The sequence below is a fragment of the Leuciscus leuciscus genome (genome assembly GCF_965113295.1).
Source record: "Leuciscus leuciscus genome assembly, chromosome: 5".
In the NCBI taxonomy this organism is placed as follows: Eukaryota; Metazoa; Chordata; class Actinopteri; order Cypriniformes; family Leuciscidae; genus Leuciscus; species Leuciscus leuciscus.
The window spans coordinates 33,473,107-33,492,216 of record NC_138729.1 but is presented as its reverse complement, the minus strand read 5'-3'; the positions used below and the strand labels follow the sequence as shown (position 1 = coordinate 33,492,216).

At 38.5% G+C, this 19,110-nt stretch overlaps 1 protein-coding gene across 3 annotated transcripts; it reads left to right on the top strand.

Moving 5' to 3' along the window:
* The first annotated feature begins 760 nt into the window (after nt 1–760).
* Nucleotides 761–18,611, top strand: ankfy1 (ankyrin repeat and FYVE domain containing 1). 3 transcript variants are annotated; one of them, XM_082169783.1, is made up of 25 exons: nt 761–907; nt 2,958–3,162; nt 4,004–4,122; nt 4,292–4,427; nt 6,555–6,678; nt 7,144–7,293; nt 7,704–7,869; nt 8,079–8,283; nt 8,410–8,478; nt 10,492–10,691; nt 10,783–10,880; nt 11,456–11,666; nt 11,757–11,855; nt 11,933–12,086; nt 12,608–12,776; nt 12,905–13,023; nt 14,253–14,409; nt 14,568–14,768; nt 15,709–15,885; nt 15,993–16,140; nt 16,229–16,319; nt 17,519–17,643; nt 17,766–17,912; nt 18,001–18,091; nt 18,223–18,611. In XM_082169783.1, exons 1-25 carry the CDS (start codon nt 898–900, stop codon nt 18,353–18,355), a joined length of 3,504 nt encoding a protein of 1,167 aa, XP_082025909.1. In that variant the 5' UTR covers nt 761–897; the 3' UTR covers nt 18,356–18,611. The 3 variants fall into 3 exon arrangements, with proteins under 3 accessions (XP_082025909.1, XP_082025908.1, XP_082025907.1); XM_082169782.1 differs by lacking the exon at nt 761–907 and adding an exon at nt 935–1,244; XM_082169781.1 differs by lacking the exon at nt 761–907 and having other exon boundaries at nt 1,286–3,162.
* The last annotated feature ends 499 nt before the right edge of the window (nt 18,612–19,110 follow it).

Here is a 19,110-nt window from a genome sequence, read left to right as displayed (position 1 = left end):
ATGACACCTTAAAATAAAGTGTAGCCTAATAGTCTTCTCAGAACATGGCAGTCTTATATAAACCACTAGGTAAAAAGTGTATCTACCTTTCTGTAGTTTTAAAAACATCTATTTGGGCCAGTGTGATTTTAGTATTTATATACTATTATAGTATTTATATTTTAAATTTGTTTTATTTTTCACATTTTCATTTTATTTTAAGTAGTTTCACATGCTTTGTTATTAGTTTTGTTATATTTCTATGTAGCTTAAATTTTATTTTTAAGTAAAATAATTTGAGTGCTTATACTTTTTTCAGTTAGTTGCTGAGGGAATATGTCATTTTATTTTTAAGCCTTTAATCTATATTAATTTGATTTCAGTTCACTTAATTTCAATTACTGAAAACAAGTTTGAATAATTTTTGTGTTGGCTAACAATAACAACACTGCTTAGCAGGACAATTGATTGGCCATCATAAGGACAACTGAATTGTAACAAAATGTGCATTTGGATGTACAACAGTTTAACATGCTCAATGGTGCAGGTGCCATGTAGGTCTACTGAGACTTTTATACAACAGACTAGGCCCTATTTTTAGAAGGGTTTGGGAATGTGCCAAAGAGGACATTTATATAAATATAATTCCTTATCCTTAATTTATCTGTAACAGCCTTGAGGAACAGTAACACACAGGCTGATGGTCAGAATTAAACTTAAATACGACTGAATAATAAAGACCCCGTGTAACAGTTGGTTACCTTGCCACACAAACTTGCAAAAAATGTTTTTAATCTGCACTTTACAAACGTAATGTAACTTTGGGTCATTGCTTGCTTCCACCAGCACGCTCCTCCCAAATCATACCCTACCTCCCGCGCTCTCTCGCGATATTAGGCGACGAGCCACGGATCCAACATGGCAGAAGGTATGAGGATGGTTTCTTTCTTATTTTTCACGCCCTTTCTGTTTAACACCTACAGCTGTTATTTCTTTACGCGATGGATAGGCCTAATACTGCATTTAAGTGTTATCACCACAGCCATTTGGTGATAAATATTGCATAACGCTGAAATGAACCACTTTATTGCATAGATTTTTGTCCAGCCTAGCTGGTTGCAAGTCAGGTGGTGGGCTGGGCGGTGGTAGTAATAATTCGCCGGGTGATTTGAGCTCTCATGTAAAGAGATATCCAATGAATCCTTTTTCAAATGATATATTCAGCTGCATTTAGCGCAGATCATACAACGTTATGCTTTTGAAAGGTAAATGGTTGATTTTAGTGACATTGTCGTCCTGTATTCTCATTTTGCGCTGGTTTTCCCAAGTCATTTCTCATCAGAAATGTCCCTTTTTAGTCTTTTGTCGCAGTCTTCTTCACCCTGAATGAGTAATTCATCTGGCTTTGCAAATTGATGATTAAATCTGTCAATACATTGCTCTGTTTAATGTAGCATGTGTGATACAATTGAATATAACTCGACATTTATATATAATAACAGTAGAAAATAATTTTATAGCTCTGCCTTGTTGATTTTTATAAATAACTTTCATATCATGATTGCATTTAGTGACGTTGCAGCAGGCGTTTGTAACCGTTACTTTTATCAGCTGATGTGTGACATCTCCCTTCTTTATCTTCCCTCAACATGTTGTAAAATCATAATAAATTTAAGTGGAATTGCCTTCAAACAGCGTAAGAACACTTTAGCTGTCTTTCTGTCATTTTGGTTTACTTCGCATTTAAAGATGGGGTGGTTAATAACAGGCTAGAGAAATTTTATTGTAGTATCAACACAACCATGTAACATTGACAAGCATAGTGGTTAAAGCCATGGTTGGTTATCTTGGTAATATTTTGTACCTTACCTTTTGTACCTAATTTTCTGTACCCATTTCCGAATTAGTAAACTGCTAGAACAATGTATAGGCTATTAATTGCACAATTTCTTTAGAATGATTTATTCTTAATCTGAGTCCATTGAGTAATTCATGAGTTGTTAAAATTCGTGTTAATGCTTGTTGGTGATGCAAGCAGATTATTGCTTCACAAGGTTTCCCGTCATCTGATTGGCTGATGAGCTTTTTAAATACTTTATGGGACCTATTTGGACATCTGAGTTGTTGATTGCTCAGCATACTGGATTCTTGAATCTAGGCTGAAGACAAATGGCTCACATATTAAACTGAAAACATTCTAATCCTTTGCTCACAACACACACACACACACACACGCAGGTTTAATGGTGTGCACTGACAGGGTAGACTTTTCTTTTCACAAAATGTACAACTTTGGCATGTTATACAATACAAGGTGCTGGCTAGCTTGCTGGGGTTTTCTTTTCTTTCTTTTTTTTTTTTAGCAGAATTCAAAGATTTTCCTAGATGTCAAATGGTAAGACATTACTAGACCAGCTCTCTCAGCACCTGAGCTTATGTGGAGCAAAGGAAAAGTGTAGCCTCAGCATTCTGGAGAGATGAAATAAATTCAAGGAAAGAGGAAGGAAGCGGCTGTGTTGGAATGTAGGTTAAGCTGTGAAATCCTCTAGTCACAGATCCAAGGCAATTATCACATTAAAGATGGCGAGTTTAAAGTTGTTATTTTGAGGTTTGAGTGGAATGAGACTGATCAAGGTTGTATATTAACTTTTGCGTTTGTGGTTATCGTGAATCGGACCATGTTAAAAGTTTTTACTTCTTGTAACATGTAAAGGCAATTTTGCTCTCATATCGTAGGTCCACTTCTCCTCCCGTGAGCGTGCTCAGGAAGTCTGTCTGTGTCAGCAGTTTTCATGTGAAATCTGTATTTTGTCCCTCTTTCTCTCGTCTACATGGCATTTCCACTTCCCTTTTGCTTTACCCATCACATTTGACGGTTTATTCTTATTTGTTTACCCTTATTTTCTCCTTGTTCTCCATGTGCTCATTCCTTTTGTTCCACTACTCATCTCTCTTCATCGTTTCCATCATGCCTGCAGAGGAGGTGCAGAAATTGCAGAAGCACCTTGCTCTGCTGAGGCAGGAGTATGTGAAGATGCAACAGAAGCTGGTGGAGACGGACAGGCGATGCTCTGTTTTGGCTGCCCAGGCCTCTCTCCCCGGCTCGGTGTCCCAGGCCAGTGACTCCTTCATCAGCCGCCTGCTGGCCATCGTGGCTGACCTCTTTCAGCAAGAGCAGTACAGGTGAGAGCTGGACATGAATGCTCACATACTGTTAGATAAATGTTAACCAAGTAATGTTCAGGTCATTTTTAACCCCAGAAGCAAAATAAATAAGAAAAAGAAAGATGTTTTGCAAAAAAAAAAAAAAAAAATATATATATATATATATATGTATATGTATATGTTTGTGAAAAGAAAATTGCATTTACTGTGATAGTTTTTCTTATTAGCAATGCCAATGCAAAAATGATAAATTCCGAATGATTTTTTTTTTAACCATCAAGGCTCAAGCTATGTATACACATACACGCACATATAATTAAAAATATTAATATTATATATCAGTAATTTTTTGCGTATTTAAATAAAATATTTCTTTTTTTTTTTTTTTTGTGTTGCTGTATTGAGAATGAAACCGGCATTTAAATGTACTTAATCAGTCATGAAAATAGTCAAAATTCAGTTGACAGTTTTATAAGATGCACATTGTAATTGAAATAATTAGTAATTGGCTTTGTCCCGATTTAAATGTCTGCTTCCACCAAATTATAAAAGTTATGATTTACAGTTTCATTTTGCTTCTCAGTGTATAAAAGCTGGCTGAAAGGTTTTTAATGTCTGCTGGGTCTGTAAAGTTAGGAAGTTCTATTACAATTGTATTTCTTTTTATTGCACCACTTATGAGGTTACAGAATGACCTGTCTGAGATTTGAGCCTGGACTGTTGTCTCATATCTGACCCCCCTGAGACCAATGCATAATACATGAGTCTAATGCGTCAAATGATATGGAAGTTGATTACTGCATATTTCACAGAGATGTGTGTAAAATCAGTATGACCACATCAGTCTTTTTTCTCCTAGCGATCTGAAGGTGAAGATTGGAGATCAGAGGCTCAGTGCTCATAAATTCGTGCTGGCTGCTCGGAGTGAAATCTGGAGTTCAGCCAACATGGCCTCCACTACAGAACTGGACCTCTCAGGTAACAATGGCTTCTCTGTTTCCTACAACCAGCACTAGAAACGTAGGATGTCTAGATTATGTTTGGCTGTTTTTTCTCCTTATTGTTCTAATGTAGTATGCAGCAGTAATCCCTCAAAACTGAACTTGTTGTTGGATTCTTTCCTGTACATCCCCATGTGACTTCCTAGATGCCAAACCAGAGGTTGCCATGGCAATGCTGCGCTGGGCGTACACAGATGATCTGGAGTTGAGTGGGGACGACGGCTTCCTCATTGACTTGATGAAGTTAGCCAACCGCTTCCAGCTCAATCTTCTGCGTGAAAGGTGGGAACGGTCCCTTAGAATAATCATTTATGACTCATGTTGCAGCTTTACATCTCATAGTGTTTCACCAACAAAAACACCATGTAACTGCTCTTATTGGTCACTCAATATGTAAGAATATCAACTACAAGTAAAAAAAATAAAAAATAATAAAAAGCACCCCTCATCATGGATTGATGTGGAACATGAATGATTTTGGTGATGAATGCTACACTTGATGATTAATACTGCATATGCATCACGCCATCATTTTTGTCACTCTGGTCATGTTCATCAAATTAAATAGACATTTCCCTGAAAGCATATGCTCTTTTACCTGGCATTTGCTTGAAAGAGGCTTCTAGTTAAACTGGAGAGTTGCAGTGATGCCCCATCACCACTCTGCCCTTGAGTCCTCTCCTTTCAATAGGTATTCTTTGGATAAAAGCAGCTGTTTAATGGCAAGCAAACAACCTATATGTGTGGTGCTTTTATGCTAATGACCAGCTTTTATTCTCGAGCACTGGGACTGCAGAACAGAAATAAAATTGCAATTAAAATCAGTTTGTGAGTTGACATAGCATGGTTGTGACGGGAAATATATACACTACTGTCTAAATGTTTGTGGTCGGTAAATCTTTTGTGCTCACCAAGGCTGGCAAAAATACAGTAAAAACAGTTATATTGTGAAATATTACAATTTAAAACGACTGTTTTCTATTGTAAAATGTTATATATTCCTGTGATGGCAAAGCTGAATTTTCAGCATCATAAGTGTCACATGATCCTTCAGGAATCATTTTAATATGGTGATTTGGTGCTAAATAAACAATTCTTATTGTTATCAGTTTTAAAACAGCTGTGCTGCTTAATGTTGTAAAAACCGTTGTGCGTTATAAATGTTTTACTGTAACTTTTGATCAATTTAATGCATACCTGCTGAATATTAAAGCTACACTGTGTAATTTAAGTTGATTCTTCACAAAAAACACTGTTCTTTCAAAATATGTGCTCATTAATGTATAATTACTTCTACCAACTAATCAAGTATTCTCGTAAGTGTAGAATCTGCCATTTAGAATACATACGAGCGAGTCGAATGGCGGCAGCCATGTTGCGCCTCCATCTTGAAAATACATTAGCCAAAGAGGGACATACCTGGAAATTCAAGCTTCGCCTTTCGTGTTTTTACACTCAGTGGCACCGTGACGAATGCGAGGGGGAGATTACTCGCGACTGCCGGCAGATTTGAAATAATACGGCCACCATAGGAGTTAAAACGCCCTCGGAATGGGAGGGGCTAGAAAGTAATATTCAGTTGGTAGTCACATACAATTTCACCGCTAGATGGGAGAAAATCCTACACAGTGTAGCTTTAATTTCTAAAAAACAAAACAAAACCTTACTGACCCCAAACCTTTGAATGCAAGCATGCAGTACAAAAAAAATGTGTGATGCTGAACTCATAGCAGGTGAAATTTAGAAAATGGACCTAATTTATATAAAGTATCAAGTATATTGTCTGAAGTCAGGTGATAATAATTTTTGTCATTTTAATAAAATAAAGAGAAAAGAATTAGAAATTATGCATTTAATGATACATCTACTTATAAATATCTAGTTAATTTAAAAACTGAAAGTCTAAGTCCCTCCCCTTCCGGTGGACCACCATGGGACCTTATTTCGGAAAAATATTGTATGGTAGTCAATGGCAAGAGACGACAAAAATATAATAGAGACAGCTAACGTCTGTCATTTTTTCTATACTCTTACGTTATAAGACTTAAGTTTTAATCGTAACGTTACGCCGTCATGCCTGAGTGTTTTGTACCAGACTGCACACATACGTACATAGTGTGAGACGAGAGATGTAGTTCATTGAGCGATTTTCACATAAAACTAAATGTTACTCTTCTGTTTTATGACAAACTGCGACTTTCTTGACTTTCATAATTATCTTTTAAATTGACAAACATCATATGTGTAATTCAGGGCACAGTTCAGACGGAATAAAAAGATAAGTTGTCTCTCACCTTTGACTACCATACATATTTTTTCCGAAATAAGGTCCAATGAGCCGGAAGCGGGGGGACTTAGGCTCTCTATGCAAAGTGAGCTCTAAACGTAGATATTGTTTTTCAAATGCAGATGTGAGAAAGGAGTGATGTCATCAGTGAACGTGAGGAACTGTATCAGGTTCTACCAGACAGCCGAAGAGCTGGACGCCACAACATTGATGAACTATTGTGGAGAGATCATTGCCAGTCACTGGGTGAGTCAGAAGAACAGAGCCATCGTCCTCATCCTTGAAAGATGGGGAATTTGTTCTATAGATGCACATAGCCTGGATCTTTATTTTGTTTGCCAGAAATATATCAATAATAATTAATAAATGGACAATTTCAATGTGAAAGATAGCCTTCCTCCATTGAATGCTCTGTTTAAAAGCAGCAGGATCTTGTCGTCCTCGATGTTTGGGGTCTTCTTTATGGCACCTAGTAGTGATGATTCTCAAGGCAATGTCTAAGATCGGGATGGTAAAGGAAACATTGTGGTGGTTTTACAGGCGCGCTCTCTGCTGAGTAAACTAAACGCATCAATATCAGCTCAGCAGACCTTGAGCAAGACCTTGAAAAAGACCAGAGGGAGATTTGCATAATTTCTTCTTTTTTTTGTTTTAGTGTGTATTCATGCAGAAGGTAGGATTAATATTTACTTCCTCTACCCTCTCAAACAGGATGATCTACGGAAAGATGACTTCAGTACCATGGATGCTCAGCTGCTCTATAAAATGATCAAATCCAAGACTGAATACCCCCTTCACAAAGCAATTAAAGTAGAACGAGAAGATGTTGTCTTCCTTTATCTAATAGAGATGGATGCACAGGTAAAGAGCCAGCACTGAATCAAAGAAGTGTTCTTGCTTTATATACCGTGGTATAAAAAGTGCAAGGTCCTATATGTAGTGAAATCAATATCAATTGATGTTTTTCTATGGTTATGTTTTGCTTTGTTTTACATTGAACAACTAGTAGTGACCCAACATACTAAAATATTTCTAGTATAAAAAATAACAAAAATGCCTTGAAAAATATGATTATTACTGATTATATTTTGAATGACTCGCATGCAAAATGTATCTATTTATTGTTTAAATTGTTACAACATAATCATTGTGTTGCCCCTGATTTTTAGCACATTTTTAGTCACTGATAAATGTTTTATCCTCTATTTATAAGCTTGTTTATTGCATGGTAAACTCATTAGGATAAATGTTTCTTTCATTTCATCCCCAAGTTACCAGGAAAGCTGAATGAGCTGGACAATAATGGAGATTTGGCGCTGGATCTGGCTTTGTCCAAGAAGCTGGAGAGCATCGCCACTACACTGGTCAACAACAAAGCAGATGTTGACATGGTGGACCAGAGCGGCTGGAGTCTTCTACACAAGGCCATCCAGAGAGGTGAGGAGCGCTTGTATTTGGGCAGAGGGAATATTATTTTATGATGAATTTGAAGTTGGCATAAAGTCGTTTAGCTCACAAAAGGCTGAAATTTGAGATATGTCGTAAATCGTTTGAGAAGTGTTTTTTTTTTTTTTTTTTTTTTGGTGTGTGTGTGTGGTCTAAATATTGTCCCCATCCTGTATCTTTCTCTCTCTCTCTCTCTTTAGGAGATGAATTTGCTTCCACTTTTTTGATCCGTCACTCTGCGCAGGTGAATGCTGCCACAGTGGGTGCAGTTGAGACGCCTCTGCACCTTGTCTGCTCTTTCAGCCCCAAGAAACACAGTGGTGAAGTTATGGCTGGCATGGCCCACATTGCTGAGGCTCTGCTCAAAGCTGGTGCCAACCCAAACATGCAAAACAGCAAAGGACGGTGGGTAACAAAAGTCAAGGGTTTCTTCTGCAATAAGAGTTTGGGGATTATATCTGCAATAATGTTTTTTGGGAGTAAAGCTTATTCATTGTATTCATGACCTGGTTTTATTTTTCTAATTCTTAGGACGCCATTACATGAGGCTGTGGTGTCGGGAAATGAAGCAGTCTTTAACCAGCTGTTACAATGCAAACAGTAAGCTTAAACAGGCTTTATCGGGGCGAATTCGAAAAACTGTGTTTTTGTGCCCTTGAAGGGAACTTTGGGAAGGGGATGCCATTTGTAGTGCCATTCTAAACGAAAGTGAATAGTTGAATCCCCTCACGAAGGGCCTCTCCACAAGTCTGTTAGCAAGGGGTACATCAAATGGTCACTTCAAATAAGTAATTTGATTGTTTATGGTCATGTGACCCAGGGTGGTGAATCCTCGCGATTCATTTTAAAGCTAGATGGCGGGAGAGTTCGAGTTAACGTATAAACAGAATGATTAAAGTTGTTTTGTTTGTGATATATTGCACAGATTTTTGTCATACATTCATATGAAGATTAAATAAGTTCATAGGTAAGAAATGTTTAAAGTCCCCCTGTAGTCAATTTTATCCCTTAAAAATCCTCTTTGATCACCAAAATGACATAGGAAAAAAACGTTTAAATGTGATTTAAATTTGTTTTATTTGTTTCGTGCCTTAAAGATTGAATGTAGCTTATCTACTCTGTCAACTTTATTGTAGTAAATGCTACAAAATGGCAAGTGGAAATACTGGTTTAATTCAGCCATAAATGTTTGAACCAGAAACTGATTCCAAAGAAGTGGAAGAGTGAAATATACATGCTTGTATAAGTAGATGTATCAGAATGGTTATGCATTTTATGTATCGCTCTTTACAGCGTCAGACACATAACAGTAATTAATATGATTAGCCTTTTGCTTGACAATGTTGTCAAAGAGCTAATAATGTGTTATGTTACACAAACCATGTTCCCGTTCGCCACCTCAGTCAGACAGCTGCCTTCTAACAATCAGCATCCTTAGAAACACTTTGAACAACTATGAACGTCAGCGGAGAAAGGCATAAAATTTATCATAATATCGTCATATACATACATAATCCCCTATTGATAAATGTACCTGATTTTTCATATCAACAGAAAAGTATACCGGGATAACCTGGCTTCTCTTGAGACTCTAATGATATGATATGCTAAAGCCCATCGGCACATTGACGTGATTGGTTACAAGTTAGTTTTTTGATGTAAGAAACACCAGCGATTTCAAACCGTGTTTTTTTGAGACTGTCTTTAGATCACTGCAGTTTTTAAAGAGAAAATACTCCACAATGGTGTTGACTTATGAATGGTTTGTCTTAAAGCATATTAAAAACACCACATAGACGTATAAACAACATTAAAAACTTGATTTTCACCACAGGGGGTCTTTAATTGTCGATAAATATGAATATAGAGTCCAAAGAAGAGACGGCAAGTTTTAAAGTTGAGCAAATAGGGAATACACGCACACACATATATGTATTTATTTTATTAGTAACAATAAAATTAACAGCAATAAGAAATTCCTGTTGTAAGATCAGCTAATGGGCTGATGGATGCTGTTTTGTCATGGTAACATTCCAGTTGACGATAATGAGGAAATTAAATTATTTTTCACCATGTGCGTTCCAAACGACTACATTATTTATGACACGCAAGTGCCCTGCTCCCTTCAAAGTTCCTACTTCAAGAGATCTGGCCTTCAGAGTTAGTAGGGCACAGGGATGCTCACTTCCGATTGGAATTCGCCCTCTTTTTCAAAACGAATGATCTTAAATTATTTATGACGGTAATGGAAAAGCATAAAACCTAACTACTTTCTGTACGTATGGAATACACAGAATGATCTAAAACTTGTATTCAAAAATGTACAAATGCAAGAGTCTAATGTGGGATAGTGTATCCCATGATGCATTATCTCACCTCCCATTGTTATAAAGGAACTTGATGTAATATCAAACTGTGATTTGTAATCTTGACTTGGACTGCCTTAACCACTGTTTCTTCATGTGTTCTGATAAAAAAAATAGTATACATTGTATACTGTTCAGTAAGCTAGTGTTCTGAACATGGAGATATTTACCTCTGCCTTCCTGGTGTAATATTGTCCATTTCTTGTTTCCTTTTTGTAACACTGTAATCCCTCCCCTTCCTGCTTAGATTGGACCTGGAGTTGAAAGATCACGAAGGCAGCACTGCACTGTGGCTGGCCCTGCAGTACATCACTGTGTCCTCTGACCCCTCCGTGAACCCTTTTGAGGATGAAGCTCCTGTTGTGAATGGAACCTCATTTGACGAGAACAGCTTCGCAGCAAGGCTTATACAAAGAGGGAGCAATCCTGATGCACCAGACTCCAATGGTATCAAACATCTTGCACTCTATAAAATGTTTATGTGTCCCTTTAGTCATTACCCATTTTATACCTGCTAATCATGACATCTCCTCCTCAGGTAACTGCCTCATGCAGAGAGCAGCCATCACAGGAAGTGAAGCAGCCGCTATCTTCCTGGCCACACATGGAGCTAAAGTCAATCACACCAACAAATGGGTGTGTGTGTGTCAGCTTTTATTAGAAATACACTGCCAGTCAAATGTTTGAACATGCATATTCCTTTTACACAACTTTAGTGTAGTCAACAAAACTACTAAATAGAACAAATTTAAAGGATGGCAATTCTGCTATGATCCTGAAAAAATATGCATCATGGTTTCCACAAAGATATTAAGCAACACAACTCTTCTCAATGTTGATAATATTAAGATGTTTTTTGAGTGCTAAAACAGCATGTTAGAATGATTTCTGAAGGGTCGTGTGACACTGAAGTACTGAAAATTCAGCTTTGCCATCAGAGAATAAATTACATTTTAAGTTTTCTATTTTAATACATTTCAAAATATTACTGTTTTTACTGCATTTTTGATCAAATAAATGCAGCCTTGCTGAGCTTAAGACTTAAAAATGTGTAAACTTGTAGACGTAAAAATGAATTAACTAGCAATTATTATAATGCAGGAGTAGTAGTAAAGGGGTGGATTGTCGTAAATGAAATATTTATTATTTTAATTTTTTTATATATTCCTTTTTCCCCTTGTGATTTCTTATGATCACATTTTCGTTTGTAGGCTGAGACCCCCCTCCATACGGCGTGCCGTTGTGGCCTGGCAGGGCTGACAGTGGAGTTGCTCCAGCAGGGGGCGAATCCTAACCTGCAGACCGACAGCGCCCTGCCTGACGGAGTCGAGAAGAGCCAAGGAGTCTTCCTCCAGAGCCCGCTCCACCTGGCCATCGTTCACAACCACCCAGATGTGGTGTCTGTCATACTAGAGCAGAAAGGTGAGGGATGAGGGAGAATGTTTGATTTGAATAGTGATCTGTGCAGCTGTGCCATCTCTTGTCATTCATAACTTTATTTTTGATCCATAGCCAATGCACTACATGCCACCAACAACCTGCAGATCATCCCTGACTTCAGTTTGAAAGACTCCATGGATCAGACCGTTCTGGGTCTTGCACTCTGGACCGGTGGGTTCTGCTAAAATCGCCATCAGTGACTTCACTGCTCATGCAGATAATTTAATGTTTCTTATTTACATTGCTAGGTATGCACACTATTGCCGCACAGCTGCTGGGTTCTGGAGCAGCCATTAATGACACCATGTCTGATGGACAGACGCTACTGCACATGGCTATAAAGAGACAGGACAGCAAGAGCGCCCTCTTCCTGCTAGAGCACCAGGCCGACATCAACGTCAGGTACTAGAACTGCTATAAAAAACATCGGTTAGCACTAGCAGACATCCCTTTAGACATGTTTAGCTGTGGAGTTCATGTGAACAATGAAGGTTCGAGTCCTGCCTGCGGTGTGTATCAATCCCATTCCCTCTCTGTCTCCCCAAATAGTTATTGCTGAATGAGCTGAATCATATAATAGCTGATAATTCGATCATGAAAACAAATCCTAATACTACAAATCATACTTTATGTTATATACTATTATTGAACAATATTATTGATTTGACTGCACTGACACTATTGGACACTGTTTTTCTGCAGAAATGCTTAATAGAGTAAATTAAATAATTTAATAATCTTTACAAACGAAATTGAATCAACACTGAACTAACTTCAGCTGAACAATGACACCGTTTTCTTTTAGAGCTGCAGTACAGCCGAAATGAACTGTTTGCATCATTGAATCATTTTCCTGTCTTCGCTGTAAAACTGCTTTGAAACAATCAGTAATGTATAATAAAGGTGACTTGACTTTGTTTTAGGACCCAGGAGGGGCAAACGGCTTTGCAGTTGGCTATCAGTAACCAGCTCCCGTTAGTAGTGGACGCCATCTGCACAAGAGGAGCTGACATGTCAGTTGTGAATGAGAAGGGTGATCCTCCACTCTGGCTGGCTTTGGAGAATGGTTTGGAGGACATCGCGTCCACATTGGTGAGAACTGCATTTTTTTTATGCATTAGTTTTCTTAACTACCTTAATGCTTATTTTTCCATATTTTTTAATAATGCTTGATTATGATGAGTTTATTTAATTCGTCAGTTATGTATTTTTTGGATTAGGTCAGGCACGGGTGTGATGCAACTTGTTGGAGTTCAGGGCCTGGAGGCTGTCAGCAAAATCTTCTCCACAGAGCCATCGATGAGAACAACGAGGTCACTGCTTGCTTCCTTGTACGCAGGTTTGTACACCTCTCCTTTTTTTCTCTTGCTTCAGGATTTGTGTTTTAAAAAATTTGTATGACAATTCATCAAATTTATATTTTCAATAAAAACCACCAACTAAGAAGATGATTCATTCCTATAGAGTGCTGCAGGGATTACATATATTTGGAGGCTAAGGCCCCGTCCACACTACTGCGTTTTCGTTTAAAAACGGAGACCTTTTGCTACGTTTGCACCTCCCGTCCACACTAAAACGGAGACCCAAAACGGAGAAGTTTAGAAACGCTGCCGACCCGTTTTTCGTTTTGAATCTCCGGAGGGCGTTTTAGTCTGGACGGGTCAAAACGGAGGATTTTAGAAACGATGACGTAGTAGAGGCTCACGCTCGGCTCTATGATTGGGTATCATCAGTCATGGCGTATATCTTTGCTAGCAGCTGTTGTGCAAGTAAATTCTGCAATTTAATGCTATAACTGCCTACATGTGCCGGAGGCAAGCTATTATTCGAGCGATCTGTGACAATTCCCGTGTGCAGCGGCGGTATCGACCGTAAAGGGGGAGCGTCGGTTTTGGGTTAACCCGGGAAGAACCAGCGCATGGTGGGATAATTTTATCAATGAAGTTGTGTTTACACCGGCACGCGCATGCCCAGTGTTGGTGAATGGTCACGTGATCCGCGTTTTCAGTCGTTTTAATGTGGACGGAGATCAATTCTAATACGCAGCTAAAACGCTGGTGTGGACGGAGATCGTATTCGTTTTAATTCTCCGTTTCTAAACTAAAACGCAGTAGTGTGGACGGGGCCTAAAGCCCTGAAACTAGTTAGCATTTTGACTTTTTTTTTATGCTTGGAGTAAGGTCTGTGGTTAACATAAGCTCAAGATAAGTTGTTCATTTGTGAAGATTATCCTAATGAACAAAACGTGTAATAATCATAAACTTTTGTTGGTCACAAGCTCACTTTTCACAATGATCCAAAAGCCAGTGGAAAAATCTCATTGCATTTTTGTCAAAGGAACCAGGGTGATGCTAACTTTCAGGTTGTCCTACAAAACTATGTCATCACCACAGCACTTTATTCAGGCTATAATGAAGACTGGGGCTTTTACACAAGGTTTTAAAAGCTTATATAAAACAATTGAATTGTCAATTGTTTAAAAAATCTAATCAAATTATTTGCGTGTTATGCAAAAAGTGGCTGTAGAAGTTTTATTTCCCTATAAATGATCTCAACATTTGTTTTCAGTGGCTGTGATGTGAACAGCCCGAGGAGGCCTGGTCCTAACGGTGAGGGAGATGAGGAGGCAAGGGATGGACAGTGCCCACTGCATTTGGCTTCGTCCTGGGGGCTGGAGGAGGTGGCGCAGTGCCTTTTGGAGTTTGGAGCCAACGTGAATGCACAGGTTAATACAGATATACAGCAGATGCATACATTCACCCTAGTTCTTCTCTTTTTCTTTAGATGACAAGGCTTTATGCAGATGTTATGATATATGTTGTTCCATATACTCACTGTTTTCAAATGCCCTGAGAACTGCAATGCCCATTTCTCTGCATGCAGGATTCAGAAGGCCGTGCTCCGATCCACGTCGCCATCAGCAACCAGCAGAGCATCATCATCCAGCTGCTCATCTCCCACCCTGAAATCCGATTGAATATTCGAGACAGACAAGGCATGACGCCATTTGCCTGTGCCATGACCCACAAGAACAACAAGGCTGCCGAAGCCATCCTCAAGAGAGAGCCTGGCGCTGCCGAACAGGTGTGTGGGCATGATTTTTATTTATATATATTTATATTTAGGGTGTAACGATACCCTCATGTCACGATTCGATACATATCGCAATACTGAACTCACGATACGATATTAATGCGATACTCCAAGACATATGGTAAAAGGTTTACAAAAAATGTACTGTGTGATTAAAATGGTAAATTTGGTATTTCATTGAGTGTGTAAATGAATAGTCTTGGACTTGGTGCTGAAACCCAAAGCACAGGACAATAGAGACACCAGAATAACAATATTCATGATTCTGAAGCTGAAAATATAGAATTATTTTAGACGAATATGCTTTCACTGTCACTGACTAGATATATTTAAAATAATGTAGGACACTTTTACTGGTAACATCAGACATTTGCCATTATCAGGACCCACAAACATTCCCCCACTGCATTATTATACATTATATTCAACATTATATATAGTAGTTTAATGTAGTACTGACACTAAAACTCTGAAAACTTGAATTTTTTCTCACACAGTAATTTTCATTTTGGGTGAACTATATAGACAATACATATTGTCACTATCCACGATACATATTGTTGCATATATATATATATATTATATATAATATTATATATATATATATGAATGAAAATGTAGATGGGGGAGTGAATGAACATCTCTCTTCCACCCTCAATAACCCACAACTGAAGTGCCCTTGAGCAAGGCACTTAACCCCCAATCGCTCCCCGGGTGCCGCAGTGAATGGCTGCCCACTGCTCTGGCTGTACATGTCCACTGCTTGCAGTGTGTTTGTGTTCATTACTCACTGCTCATAATGTATGTGCACTAACTTGAATGGGTTAAATGCAGAGGACAAATTCCGATTTGTCCAAGAAATGACTCCACGTTGTTTTGATATGTGACGTCACAAGCCACTGAATATTATAAATGTTCTCTCTCTGTCTAGGTGGACAACAAAGGTCGCAACTTCCTGCATGTTGCTGTGCAGAACTCAGACATAGAGAGTGTGCTATTTCTGATTAGCGTACAGGCCAATGTCAACTCCAGAGTGCAGGACAGTGCCAAACTCTCTCCTCTACACCTGGCCGTGCAGGCAGGATCCGAGATCATTGTCAGGAATCTGGTAAAGCAAAGAGAATAAAAGTGATGGAGGAATTTTTTTAATTTTTTTTATTTTCAATTCAAACACTGAAACATGTATGTATGTTTGTTTTCTCTGATGTACTGTAGCTGCTGGCTGGTGCAAAAGTAAACGAGCTGACCAAGCATCGTCAGACAGCGCTGCATCTCGCTGCACAACAGGACCTTTCCACAATCTGCTCTGTTTTGATCGAGAATGGCGTTGACTTTGCTGCCGTAGATGAGAATGGAAACAATGGTAGACTTTTGTGCTAAACTTATTTAATTTAATATTCTTGAATGACTAAATTCCATTTCACTCATTTCTTTATATCTCCTTCTACTAGCACTTCATCTGGCTGTGATGCAGGGGCGTCTGAATAATGTGCGTGCGCTACTCACTGAGTCCAACATAGATGCTGAGGCCTATAATCTCAGGTTTGACTCAAAATATATTACTCCACACTTAAAGGTGAAGTATGTAAGTATGTAAGATTTTTTGTTAAAATACATTTTTAACCCCGTTTATTGTTCATTGACTACTATTAGTATGCCATTCATGGGTTGATCTCCCCCAAAAGTGTAAACATTGAGCCTCCCAGGCACCATCTAAACATTGAGAGTGGTCCGCTCAGATCTGTCAATTACTTTTCAGCTCATCCAATAGTGTGAGTTTAGGGCATGGCTACTGTAGCAGGCTGAGCCAGAGGGTGTTTAGCCAATGTGAGACCCTGGCTGACACTTGGGAAAAAGACATTCAGCTTCGGTTACAGAAGCCAAATTGCATTTAGACCTTCAAAGATAAAACGGGTCATGAACACATCAAAGCAAACGGGGCATTGTGCTAAAATCGATGCTTCAATACAATGTCAAAAATTAGATGATAATATTGAGTGAATGCTCTCCGCACATAGTATACGTTCATCAAATACTTTCGCTTCAAACTCACTAAATGCCAGCCTCAGCCCATTCAGAAATGTCGGTACTTGGGTAGAAACCTATCATAGGAGCCTGATAAAAATGTTAACATTAAAGAAAAACGTTAGATGGACTTAAAGGATTTCTTTGAAGGCTGAAGTCTTCAAATGTTCCAGTTTAAATTGTTTACTTTGTGTCCCAATTAGACAGCCTCAAACAGCTGTGGCGCGTCATATCAACAAAATGCTCGCGGTTCAGATATGTTGGATGGGTTTATTATAAGCGAGACGATTCAATTGCTTACTCATGACACACAGCGATAGCTACACATCTAAAAAATGTATTCCTAATATGTTGGAGCTTTTATTGAAAGTAGCTTACTTATACATGTTGAGACATGTCTTCACAAGCACCCATAAGAGCTGTTATTGTGATGTTTGAGTTGGGGAGGTGTGATGCGCGAAAGGGGTGTTTGCAAAATATGCTGAATTGTTGTAATTTCACTAGTGCCACTAGTGTAGCAGAAACTATGTACTTCACCTTTAAACTCTGTAATATATAAGTAGTTATTATTTACCACTAATATATACACAGTGTATGTGTGTATATAGCTGAACTATGAATTATTTACACTATTTAATTCACAAAAGAATTCAAATAAATTGTGCATTATTCATGGATATTCACACATTTTTTTTGTCTTATTTTCATTTGTCTAGAGGTCAATCTCCCATGCATGTCCTCGGCCAGTATGGGAAGGAGAACGCGGCAGCCATCTTTGAGCTGTTTTTAGAATGCATGCCTGAGTATCCCCTGGATAAACCTGACAATGAGGGGAACACAGGTTGGTGAAGCACAACCGATTTGAATATACTGAATGTGCATTTTTAAATGGATAATTTAGCTTTTTTGCTTGTCAGAAACAAACACTGGATCAATGATAGTTGATGTTTTTTCTCCTTTCAGTGCTTCTGTTGGCCTATATGAAAGGAAACGCTAACCTGTGTCGTGCCATCGTGAGGGCTGGAGCTCGACTCGGCGTCACTAACAACCAGGGCATCAACATCTTCAACTATCAAGTTGCCACTAAGCAGCTTCTGTTCCGTCTGCTAGGTAAAAGATACAGGTTTAGTGTTTCTACAACATTTACAGTGCTTGTAGTAGTTATACCTAACTAGTCTTTTGTATCGTGTTTTGAAAGACATGCTTTCCAAAGAGCCCCCGTGGTGTGATGGATCAAACTGCTATGAATGTATAACCAAATTTGGAGTCACCACCAGGAAACATCACTGGTATGTATGAGTTTAATCTGTCTGCCTTTATAAAGAAGGAAGACCTTGTTTCCTCCTTTCATTTGTTTCTTTTCAAACCATAACTTCCCTTGTCCTAACAACCCATTCTTTGTCTTTTCTTTCTCTCATAGCCGCCATTGTGGGCGTCTGCTCTGCCATAAGTGCTCTATAAAAGAGATCCCCATCATCAAATTTGACCTGAACAAACCTGTGCGTGTATGCGACATCTGCTTTGATGTGCTGACATTGGGCGGCGTGTCCTAACACACTAGAGGAACTTGAAGGATGGGCACCAGCCAAGCTGAGTATGAACTCACAGGCTGGGCCTAGCACTAAAAGGATGGAGAAATGGAGTAAGACACATTGAGAGAAAGAGCCCTTGAACAAAACCATTCCATTCTTGTCAAAGGAAAAAATACAACCATAACAATGTGTTTGTTCTAGCAGTTCTTTTTAGAACCAAAATATTGTGTGTCGAGGATCCAGATTAAAACAAGTGGAATGCAGATGCAAATGTAAATGTAGTTCCGAGTTCAGCTTTCGACAAAAAACAAGTGTGATTGAGAAGGGCAAATATCATTTACTACAAAAAAGAAAAGGAAAAAAAGAACCATAGGGGTTTTATACAGGGCTAATGTGCTATATGGACAATTATGATTTAAATATTACTTAATTTCCCATTAGAATGACAAGACTAGTATTCCCACATGCAATCCTGCTGTCAGCAGTCGAATTGACTTTATACAGATTGGTCGATCAATATTTCAAGGAAGTTTGTTTGGTATTGAATGTTGTTTGATATGAAAGGAACTATAAAAGGTAAGTAGTGTGAAGCCTTAATCATACTGTGCAGGGTCTTTGAGGTGTTAGATTTAGGCTTTGAACACATTTTAACCTCTGGAGAGATCCAGGCAAGGACATTTCTCTGGAGTTCAAAACACTAAGAGAGAGATTGAGAAATATACCTTGCTGGGTTTGTTATTAGTAAAATGATCACTCAATCATGTATTAATCTGCAT